The sequence below is a fragment of the Scardinius erythrophthalmus genome (assembly GCF_964197995.2).
Source record: "Scardinius erythrophthalmus genome assembly, chromosome: 2".
NCBI classification, from domain to species: domain Eukaryota; kingdom Metazoa; phylum Chordata; class Actinopteri; order Cypriniformes; family Leuciscidae; genus Scardinius; species Scardinius erythrophthalmus.
This window is the reverse complement of record NC_138222.1, coordinates 55,607,714-55,619,657: the sequence shown is the minus strand read 5'-3', so window position 1 is coordinate 55,619,657 and position 11,944 is coordinate 55,607,714. Positions and strand designations below refer to the sequence as shown.

The 11,944-nt window shown below is 37.1% G+C and overlaps 1 protein-coding gene across 1 annotated transcript; it reads right to left on the bottom strand.

The window, feature by feature from the left end:
• Positions 1–497: 497 nt before the first annotated feature.
• Positions 498–7,996, bottom strand: ovol1a (ovo-like zinc finger 1a). The gene is made up of 4 exons (XM_081358968.1): positions 7,382–7,996; positions 3,815–4,053; positions 3,248–3,539; positions 498–1,617 (listed from the first exon to the last, which is right to left on the bottom strand). Exons 1-4 carry the CDS (start codon positions 7,479–7,481, stop codon positions 1,280–1,282), a joined length of 969 nt encoding a protein of 322 aa, XP_081215094.1. The 5' UTR covers positions 7,482–7,996; the 3' UTR covers positions 498–1,279.
• Positions 7,997–11,944: the final 3,948 nt, after the last annotated feature.

Genomic DNA, 11,944 nt, shown 5'->3' with positions numbered 1-11,944 from the left:
CGTTATAAATTATTTTTTTTTATTTTTTTTAAATAATTTTAATTTTGGGGTGAACTATACCTTTAAAAGTACATTTGCTATTTCGCTTCAACTTCTGTTTGTTTTAAACAAGAAATTCTTGTGCAGTTTGAAAAGGGTGGTACTGAATTTGTTGGTGTTGAAAATAACGGTTCTAAAGGGATAGGCACCTCTGAGCTGTTAATGCCTGATGGCCCCGCAATGAAACAGACACTGGATTCCATGAACAAGACCAAACAAGGATCTGGAATCCGCCAACACCAACATCCACCCACTGAATCTCTCTCTCTCTCACATGCAAATTCCATAATGCTTTATTGCTCTTATCTCCCCCATACTAGTTGGCATGCAAGCAATCATGCATAAAAAGAAGCCTACTTTAGAATATCAATAATTAAGTTCTAACAAAGTAGTTGAGTTTCTGATAGCAATGTTGCCTATTCCTAAAACAACACAGGTGAATGAACCACACTCGTTTTCAAACCATCAACAAAAACATTTATTGTTGAGGTGTGTTGTGATGATCACCAAAATAGAATGACACAGACAGTCTACTTATTTAAACAAACAATGACAAGAAATTACGTTATATATTGATGATGCTTTTGAATGTAAAAAAGTACAAAAAAACAATAATGCCACCCAAAAAAAAAAACACACACACAAGAAGGCTGTTACATGTGAAAACAAATGTATAAAATCTACAGCAAAAATGTTTAAACATAGCCCAGCTAATATAAAACTACACCAGGATAAATATAAATCTTTTTATGATAAATTTATGCATACATATATTACATAAAGCAGTAATTAGCAACACAAAATTAATTCCCTTTCGAAATCCCTTACATCAAACATTCAGAGACCACTGATAATAACTATCAGTAGAGTTCATAACAGCATTATTTTAGTGTTGAAACATTGCTACATAAAATGAATGTCCCATACAGTACAAATGGAGCCATTTAATATCACATTCATGTGTGTATTTCTCCTGAGTTGTGTTTCATCTCATCAATATGTAAAGTGAAGTAGTGCATACTTATGCTGTAGTGGACATCATCGTCTGCTTTTGTGTGGTTTCACAGGGAAAAGTACAACAAAAGTGTAAACTGAATTTCAGCGTACTGCCATAAAAACAGCATTTTGCATGACTTCACTTTCCCCCTTTTTAATTTCCCTCCTCCCTCGCACTCTGAATGAAACGATAAATCATCAGAATGCACATCAATCACATCCCTTTGTATATAAAAACATATTTTTATAGGGAGAATCCTCCTGAGCCAGTATCATCGCTGTGAAGTGAGAGAGGGGATCCAGGTTGGGAGCCGTCGTCTTTAGCGTTCGCTGACGGGGACAGTCTTCGCGCCGCCTTGGCCCGCAGGAGGACACTGTCTGGATGTTCAGTGTGGAGGTGGCGCACCAGTGCATCCTGGGTAGATGCAGTATGGCCACACTCTTCGCAGACGTACAGCTTGCTGCGGCGCTCTTTGTAAGCGTACTGCTGCGTGACGCCGTGGATCTTCTTCATGTGGGACTCCAGAGAGCAGCGCTGGGTGAAGGCCTTCTCACAGAGACTGCACTTGTATGGACGGACACCTGCGAGAAGAATGTTCTTGATTTAAAAAGGCGAAGGCGTTTCGCATGTTGGTCTAACGTAGCTAAATGTTCTGCAGGTAAAAAAAATAAAAACTGGGGATTCAAACTGAGAAGGAAATGACAGTAGGGTTTTTAACTAACCATCAAGTTGCCATGAAATGCAAATTCACCCTATCTATTTTGCAAAAGCATGTTATAGATATTATTGTCAATGATTCATCCATAGTGTGCGTGTGTGTGTATATGTGTATTATGTGTATATATTATATATATATATATATATATATATATATATATATATATACACACACACACACACACAGTATGTATATATATATATACACACACAATTTTTTTTAAATGTTTGTAAAAGAAGTGTTTTATGCTCACCAAGGCTGCATTTATTTGAATTTAAAAACAAAAACAAAAAAACAGCAATATTGTGAAATATTATTACAATTTAAAATAACTGTTTTCTATTTGAAAAAAGTTTATATTTCAGATAAATGCTGTTCTTTTGAACTTTTTATTAATCAAAGAATCCTGAAAAAAATTGTTACACAACTGTTTTCAACATTAATAATAAATGTTTCTTGAGCAATAAAATCATCATATCAGAATGATTTCTGAAGGATCATGTGACACTGAAGACTGGAGTAATGATGTTGAAAATTCAGCTTTGATCACAGGAATAAATTACATTTTATAATATTTTCAAATAGAAAAGTAATTTTAAATTGTAATAATATTTCACAATATTACTATTTTTCGTTTTTATAATCAAATAAAATAAATAAATGCAGCCTTGCTGTGCAGAAGAGACTTTTAAAAATATTAAAATCTTACTGATCCCAAACTTTTGCACAGCAGTGTGTGTGTATATGACACACACACGCACGCATACAAACACATGTTGGGTTTTCATGTTTTATGGGGACTTTCCTTTAGACATAATGATTTTTATACTGTAAACTGTATATTGTATCCCCTAACCCTTGACTCAACCCTCACAGAAAACTTCCTGCATTTTAATGAATTGATTTATATGCCTATTTCCTCATGGGGACTAAAAAAAAGTCACACACCCACACACACACACTTACACACACACACACACACACACACACAGTCAAAAGTTTGTAATTAATATTTTAATGTTTTTTGAAAGAAGTCTAACCACGGCTGCATTTAAATTTTCATGATAAAAAATCATTATAACATACTGATTGGGGGCTCAATTATTATTGCAGTTTATAATTAACTATTATTATGCTGAAAACTGCTGCTTAATATTCCACAACCATTCAAGAGTTATATTTAGAAAATCCTTATTATTCCATACAGTGGCCTGTGTGTGTGTATATCTAGTTCAGTCATGAAACTCTAGAAGGCGTGAATGTGTGAATCACATCATTGCTGCATGGCACAAGCTGATTGGCCTCTGCTGATCCTGCAGCCAATGAGATTCTGAGACCAATTTGAGAGCCAATGAGACCAGACTTTACATTTTAAATAGAATTATCTCAATTTAATTATTTTTTGATAATCATTACACTCAGATGTACGTCACATTGCAAAACAATCGATTTATTGCAACTTCAATTTCATCGCGAACCGGCGAATCTCTCACCTGTGTGTGTGCGGACATGCCTCTTGAGATCGAAGGTGTCGTTAAAGCCCTTTCCGCAAAAGTCGCACAAGTGCCTCTTCTGCTCGCTGTGACACTTCAGGTGTCTGTTTAGCATGCGCTGGAACTGGAAAACTTTTTCACACACCTGGCAAACATAGGTATTGCTCCGTGACTGCGCTGCAGAGGACTTAGCCACAGGAGGTGAGCAAGGTGTCCCTATAGGAACAGGTGGACTTGTAGTTACATTAGGGACAGCTGGTGGGACCTCTATGGGAAGCTCACCTGTGGTGACCTGCAGCCAAATAACAAACAAAGAGGGGAATATAAAGACGAAATTAGTGGCAGTGTAAACATTCGAACTAGTAAAATGATATGAGTATAACTGCCTACACACACACACACACACACACACACACACACACAGAGACACATAAGCAATAGGGAAAGACAAATCAATTATGTCAAATAGTGGCACAATAGCACGACAGCTGAATATGACTGCTTAATGCTGCCGAAACTAGATCTTAGATCAACATAGCATAAGCAAACATTTTCCAGAAGCCTCACCTTTATTTTAGTGCGCACGTACGTATTGTTGTGCGCGCTTCGGATGTGCTCGGTCTCTGGACTCTGGCCTAGAGCAGTGCATGATGGGAGCTCAGCGGCAGGGACCACTGCGCCAGGGTCATCGGTGTACATCTGGTTGTACGTGTAGATGCTGTGGTCCTTGCGTGTGGACAGACACAACGCCACCTCTGCGGGACTGGCTTCGCTCTCCTCTCGCAGAGCAACGGGAGACATGGAGACTGGAAGAAACGTCAAAATTAGAAATGCAAGCTGAGTCAGAGCAGAAAACATCTTTCATTGTGTCACCACAATGTTTGCTTGAGTATTGCAGGTGTACAAATCTTTCCCTCATAACATCTTGGCCTCGTGAACAAGTGTGGATTACATCCCACACAGCTGAAGATGAAGGATGTGATTGCTAGACAATCAGAAACTGGGTGTGTATGTGGCTCTCGAGGCTAAGGGGGACAGTTGTGCCTCTGGGCCAGGTGTGTGAGAGTGCGAGTGTGAGTGGGTGGGTTGGCGGGTGAGCATGAGTGTGTGAGTGTATTGTGCCGGGCTGAAGTCAAACCACTCCTGTTACTGCTTTACCAGTCAGACCAGCTGGGCTAGAGGCACAGGCTTGAGCTCCCTTTATACAAACCTCCATGCAACACAATACATCAGATGAATAATCTGCAAATGTTAGACGGTAAACTATCATGTTCTTTCCTAAAAGGTTGTTCGATCATAGCAAACGCATAAAGAGATTATTAGATCACAGGGAGAGAGAAAAACAAAAAAACATTGGTTGCATGGAGATCTTAGATGATCACCAACACTACTAGCAGTCTGAACAATGAATCTGTTGATTCTGGTGTGGCACAATCGACTGAGTTGCAAATTAAAATGCAAATATCTAATGGGTGCAGTGGCTAACGGTAGCATCCAATAACCGATATTTCATAACGGCCATTTAGACTTGTTCGGTGAGCAAACTCAGTTTCTTGTCAAGAAGAAATCCAACTAAGTAGTTCAGTTCTGAAGAGACCAGAATGTATGTTTGATGTTTTAATGTTTTTAAAATAAGTTTCCTACTTCAAAATACAACAAAAATAGCAATATTGTGAAATATATATTTACAATTTAAAATAACTGTTTTCTATCGGAATATATTTTAAAATGTAATTTATTCCTGTGATGGTAAAGCTGAATTTTCAGCATCATTACTCCAGTCTTCATGATCCTTCAGAAATCATTCTGCTATGATGATTTGCTGCATGCTCAACAAACATTTATTATTATCAATGCTGAATACTGTTGTGAGCAATTTTTTAGAATTTTTTTCTGAAATAGCATTTATCTGAAATAGAAAACTTTTGTAACATTATAAATGTCTTATTGTCTTTACTGTCACTTTTGATAAATTTAATCCCTCCTTGCTGAATAAATTTTTTACATTGATAATAAACATTGTTTCTGAAGGATCATGTGAATATTATATATATATATACAGCTGATATATATACAGCAACATATATATTATATATATATATATATATATATATATATACACAGCACATAAATAAACAAACACACACACACACACACACAGTAGCCTACACAGCCGTGATTGTTGTTTCTTTGCCTTTGTCCAAGTGTTTGCCAACCCCTCCCTTCAAAGACAGTCAGTCACACCACAAACAATAACATGAAGATGAACTAGAACCGAAAGAATTTTATCTTTAAAAAAGGGACCGCATTCGATGTCGACAAATATGTTTGATTTGAGTGAACATGTATGAAACGCACAAGCCATAATAATCAGGGAAAAACATCATGTTTTACCTCATATCAGTTAGTAAAGTTTCCATTAATCCTAAACTGGTTTATCAGTCATTTAGCTTATTACGTTTCAAAGTCAATTTTCCTCACTATAACAATTTGCGTCACATCACATGGAGGGCGGAATAAAACAATTAAAAACAACCAATGGGTTAAAACAAGAGTCATAAAGTGGGTAGGCGACGTCGATAAATACATAACAATGCCTGTGCTCCGGGTTTGTTCAGCAGTCAGATATCGAAAAGTGAGGTGAAAGGTACACTCGCTGTGTGTGTGTGTGTGTGTGTGTGTGTGTGTGTGTGTGTGTTTGCTAAGGGTGTAGCGGGAGAAGGGAGCTAGCGCGGTGAAGCCCGTTATTTCCTTCACCGTTGTAAACATTAACCCGAAACCATATCACGGGCGACAAACTAAAGGACCACGATGCGTTAAACGGATGCTGCATTGATTAGAAAGAAAGAAAGAAAGAAAGAAAGAAAGAAAGAAAGAAAGAAAGAAAGAAAGAAAGAAAGAAAGAAAGAAAGAAATTACTCGCCTTGTAAGTAAATACACATTTGAACTCGGTAATCGTCATGGCAACGAATGCAACAGGTGTCCTACAACAACCTCCTGACATACCTGCATGAATCAATGCTATAAATGTCTCGCTTTCAAGTTGGTTCAGTTTATGAATGCGCTGTTACGCAAACGGATCACAAAACCCCGCAGGCCGACAAACGCATGCACGCATTCTTTTAAAATGGCACAGGTCGACACACATTTCGTTTTTAACTGTGAACCGTAAATATATATAGCCTATATATATCTTTTTTTTATTTTTTTATTTTTATTTTTTTAAATAGCCTACATTATAGGCTAGGCTACATCTCAGAATATCTCATTGTAATGATTCGTGTGTAGAGACTGAAGAAAGGGGCTCATAATGAACGGTTGATCCGTTAGGTTACCCGCAGAAATGTGATAGTCCAAACTGTTAACTTCCAAAAACAGTAAAATCGGGCAGTTATCATTAACTTGATTGTAAATATCACCCAATATGTATCTATAATTAATTACAGTGATTAGTCTAGTAGGCTACCCTAGCTTTCAGGGGAAAACGTTTAGCTTTATTCGATTTTTTTTTTTTTTTTTTTTTTTAATTTCAGACGACTAACGTTTTGTGTAACTTAGGCCAAACTGGCACCTGTGTTGCAATGAGTTTCATGTTATAAGGAAGACAGTTGGGTCTGAAGGTCAACTAAGGTGCAGTATAACGGCACTCTTAACACACACACACACACACACACACACTCACAAACTATTTTATAAGATCAAGTAGGCCTAGTTTTCAATCACTCACAAATGGTTACATTTAGGCAAGTTGTGTATTTAGCAATCTTTTAATTTAGTGTAGGCTAAAATCACATAAAATAGCCTAGTTAAAAAATAAATAATAATAATAAAAATTGGCTATAAAGAATAGGCTACACAAAATAAGCTTATCAATTAGGTAAGGCTGTTCCGTAGGCTACACAACTCACTCTAAAAATGCTGGGTTGTTTCAACCCATGTTTGGGTCAAATATGGACAAATCCAAACGTTGGATTTAAAATTAAATAATAATAAAAAATAAATAAACCAACGGTTTAAAAAAAAAAAAACATAATATTTTTTAGACCCCCTGGAATGAACTGTTGCATCCGTACCGTTATCCGGATTGTGATCTGAAAAAAAGAGTTTTTTTTTTTTACTTTTAGATCTTCTCACCTGGAATATAAATGTCACCGCGTTCATGATCTGGCAGATTGCTCCAGTTTCTTTTGCCGGGTGAATGTCCCGTTTTCTTCACCAGGAAAGCTCGTGGCATGGTCTATTCCCGAGGTCCTTCCCCGCTATCTCTCAAAATTAAACAGCAGGCTTTTTTAACACCGACCTACTTTTGATAAAACTGCAAAGTAAGTGTAAAGTCCTCCTTGGATGGCGCCTTCCTCAATTTGGAAAAGCAAAGTCGAGTTCTTCGCTGTATACGCACACCTTTTTACTCCAAACTTTTTGTACCTGTACAGGTTTCCGTGGAGTTTCCCACTCTATTTACCCTCTTCTGCTTCACCTTCCGCCGTCTTCCGCTACTCCGAGTGGACGAAGTCTTCCTCGGAAATTCACTCAGTCCAGTAACGTTAGGTTAAGACCAAGCTAGGTGTCTTTGTTCAGTTGGGAGGTGATGTTTGTGGCAGATAAATAGTCCAAACTGCTCAACACGACGGAGTACAAAACGAATTGCAGTGGCTGATTAGAGCGCAGGTACACATTTCATGAGGAAACAGGTAACAATGCGCATGCGTCTGAATATAACGGTGACAACAAACCCGACCCAGTCCTGCCTCTACGTCTTACCTGTCCAACCGGTTTCTCTCTCTCTCTCTCTCTCTCTCTCTCTCTCTCTCTCTCTCTCTCTCTCTCTCTCTCTCTCTCTCTCTCTCTCTCTCTCTCTCTCTCATCTGAACAATTCCGCTTCAAGGTGGCACCGAAGTGAATGAAGTGTAGGCCTTATAATAGTCTACGAAGCAATATGCGACCAAAGACGAACTAAACAGAAATCTTACAGTTAATGTCGCCCATTAGGCTATACTTGACGTAAAAAACCTAGAAGATTTTCTTTGTGTTTTTCCTCTGGCGCCTTAAGAGAATATCGGCATTTAAATATGGTCGAAACAGCTTAAATGACTAAAAACCATTATGTTGGCTTGAGAAAGTGATCCGACTTGGTTTTCCTAAAAATTACGGAAAAACAAAACAAAAAAACTCGGAAAATACCTTACATTGGGAATGTTCAAGTGAGCCAAGACTGTTCAAACAATTAAAATGTAAACACCAAGAAGCCCATTAAGCATCCAATTCTATGTAATATTTCTAATTCTAAACCATAGATTAATTTAAGTTTTCATTCTATCTGTCATATTGCTTATTTCTCATTAAGCACTAGGAACAGCCAGTGATGAAATAGTTTCCTTGTAGTTTTAGTTAACTGCCAAATGCACTCTGCACTCTTTGTTCTCAGCCCCTGATAATACAAAAATTGATCATGAAACTTCTAAGACCTATAATCCTACACACACACACACACACACACACACACACACACACACACACACACACACACACACACACACACACACACACACACACACACACACACTTTATTTATGAGGCAACTGATGACAGAACACAAACACCTCAAGTGTACACAAAACAGTTCATCATGATGCTAATTGAACAGTTAGTAAAATAGGCCTACTCAGTTCCCAGTTTCATGTTGGAACACAAGTTTCTGAAGGCAAAGATATCTGCTTTTTTGTGCAGTTTCACTGCTGAAATGTTTGATAGATTAGCAGTAGGACATTCTGTATAAATTCCAAAATGATTGTGCTGTTCTTCTACAAAGGCTACGGCTTACAGAGTGCTCACAAACCAGGGATGTAACCATGTAAATGAGCTGTAAAAAAACAGACAGGTTAAATTTACATTAAATAAAATGGCAGCTGTGGTTGCCAGAAGTTTACAATAAAAAAATAAGGTAGCAACAATTTAGGTCTTACAGATTTATCTTAAATTAACAGTAAAAAACTAAGCGTATTTCATTAACTGATACAATGTTAATTTACCAACCTACACTCTCAGAAAAAAAAGGTACAAAAGCTGTCACTGGGACAGTACTCTTCAAAAAGGTTCTAAAATGTACCATTTAAGTGCTAATATGTACACTTTTGGTACCAATATGTACCTTTGAGGGACTAATATGCACTTTTTAGGTAAGTGTAGCCTACCTTTTGAAAAGGTACCACCACAGTGCCAGCTTTTGTACCTTTTTTTCTGAGAGTGTATTGAAGCACTAATATCTGTTTTGTACCTTTGTAATACAGACAACCACTAAAAAACAGCTGGTCATTGTTCATTACAAGTAGTTTATGATACAGTAAACACTAATATATAGAAGGTGCACAGTGTCATTCACACAAACACTATGGTAACACACATGAAAAAAAAAATAAATTGCAATAAACAGTAATTTAACAACATTAGGGCCCGGTTTCACAGATAGGGCTTAGATTAAGCCAGGATTAGGCCTTAGTTCAATTAGGATATTTAAGTAGCTTTTATAAATGTGCCTTTGAAAAAAACATTACTGGTGTGAATCTTGAGACGAATTTCATATGTATGATATGTCAGTGCAAGTTGCTTTCAGTTGAAACAGCTCAAACATGCATTTTAGTCTGGGACTAGACCGAAGCCTCGTCTGTGAAACCGGGGAAATATGTAACATAAAACCCTAATGTACATAACTGATTATAAAAAACAGTTATTTCAATGAAAACATACATCAAATGTGTAGTGTCACGCAGGGAATTCTGGGAAAGTCAATTTATGGGTTTTCACTTTAAATTATACAATAAATTATACAATTTTGTTCTTTCTTTTAACCAATTAACAGTCTTTTACTGTTAAAATCACGATCAGCACAATGTAAAAATGTAAAACTGGCTGAGGTAAAAATAGCAAACAGGTGGAAAGATGAAGAGATGATTTAGCCTTTTTGCAATAGAGAAAGAGAAAGACTTTGAGCAAAAAAAAGAAAAAGAAAAGGAGTGTGTAGGTGTTGCAGAATGACAGGTATGCCACCTGGGCTGTTGGAGCGGTTGAGGCAGAACATTTCGCTTACGTTTTTTTACTTTTTTTTTTTTTTTTTTTCATCAACCTCTCTATCCTTTCATCAGAATTAAACTACTAAATTATCACTATTATAATTTCAAACTTCTAGGGATTTATAAATTCAACATTTCCAGTAAGATAGATTCTTAAGTGCAAGGCCTGCATTCTATAAAGCGTTATAAATCAGTTCAGCCACGAGACAGAAGTCCCGTGCACTTGACGCTGTAACTTTACTGTTGCAAACATGGCTCTGAAAGACGGAGACGTTTGCTGCCATGCAAGTAGAGCTGGCAGGAGGGCAAGAGTCAGTACATTCAGGCTCAACCTGATAGACGGCCTACGACCATTTCTCTTACAATCACTCCATCCCTTCCCCCATTTCTCTTCTTCTCGTCTTGTCAGAGCCTGGTTCGCTTCATTTACTTCTAAGCCATAAGAATGACTGGTGACTTTTACTTAAGCTATGGGCTTTTTTCCCGCAGCTGGGTGGAGTTGTGACCAGCATGCATTTCTCTGACTATAGTATTTGTGACATGGCTTTAACGTGCGTCACACGTTGACAAGAAACAATTTCAGTCTGAAAAGGCTTGGAAGAACTCTTCTCACAGATCCACATTCTAGAGTGTATTAGTGAGGAATGTAGGCTACTATATTTAAATATTGTAATAGTCATCTCTCACACATGCTCTCTGACAGAATGTCAGTTTTGTTATGTCAGTCAAGCGTTCCTGCTTGGCTTGTTACACCTGCGATTCTGCCACGATGAAACTTGAGGTTCACGTGGTGCTTTTTTTTTTTTTTCATCTGTCGAACTTTCTGAAATTATTTGTAGCTATACCAATCCCCATCTTTTTTATTTATTATTAAGTGCCTATTTGCCACATGGAATTGATTTGTTGGTGAATTTTACTTCACGAGGGCATTTTTCCACCCCCAGCTGTCCATTTATATGCCCAAATACTTAAACTGAATAATTTGATTAAACTCATTCAAAGTTTGAATAATTATTTGCAGAAGCGTTGCAAATAATGCACAAAATTTCATAACACAATAAAGGCTCGGTATCTACAGAGGAATTTAAACCATGAACTCGACTGACCTAGACTAGAATATCAATAGAATAGATCAAGTAAATAAATTTGCCCCTATATTTTAAATACTTGGGCATTTTGTTCCAAGACCTGGTTAATTTCTGTTCCAAATTCATAATTGTATTTATTTTCAAACCTTGAATGCCCAATGTGCATATCTAATTTCCAAGTTCACCTTTACAATAAGTTACTGTTGCACTAAATTCAGAGCAGTATGCAAGTAATTCGAACAAGACACACTAAACATAACATTAATAAGAAAGAGGTGGTGCCAGAGAACAGAAAAACCAAAAAGATTTTATTAAATAAGAAAAACAACACACTGTTTTCCTCATGGGGACTAAAAGTGTCCCCACAAGGACAAGGATCAAGGATTTTGGATATTGCATCTTTGTGGGGATATAATGTAGGGTTAACCTGAAACACGGCATGGATGAATTAAAGCATAGGGGAGATATAGTTACTATTTGATCAACAGAGAATATTTTTTATTCTAAGGTTGTTTTTGAAAGTTAATTTCCGAGTAGACACA

Bases quoted from the DNA above. Each gene is read 5' to 3' on its own strand.
- ovol1a (XM_081358968.1), bottom strand. From the start codon at position 7,481: ATGCCACGAGCTTTCCTGGTGAAGAAAACGGGACATTCACCCGGCAAA. The intron at 4,054-7,381 runs GTGAGAAGATCT...CGTTTCTTCCAG, and splicing joins CGGTGACATTTATATTCCAG to TCTCCATGTCTCCCGTTGCT. The intron at 3,540-3,814 runs GTGAGGCTTCTG...ATTTGGCTGCAG, and splicing joins ACGTGCGCACTAAAATAAAG to GTCACCACAGGTGAGCTTCC.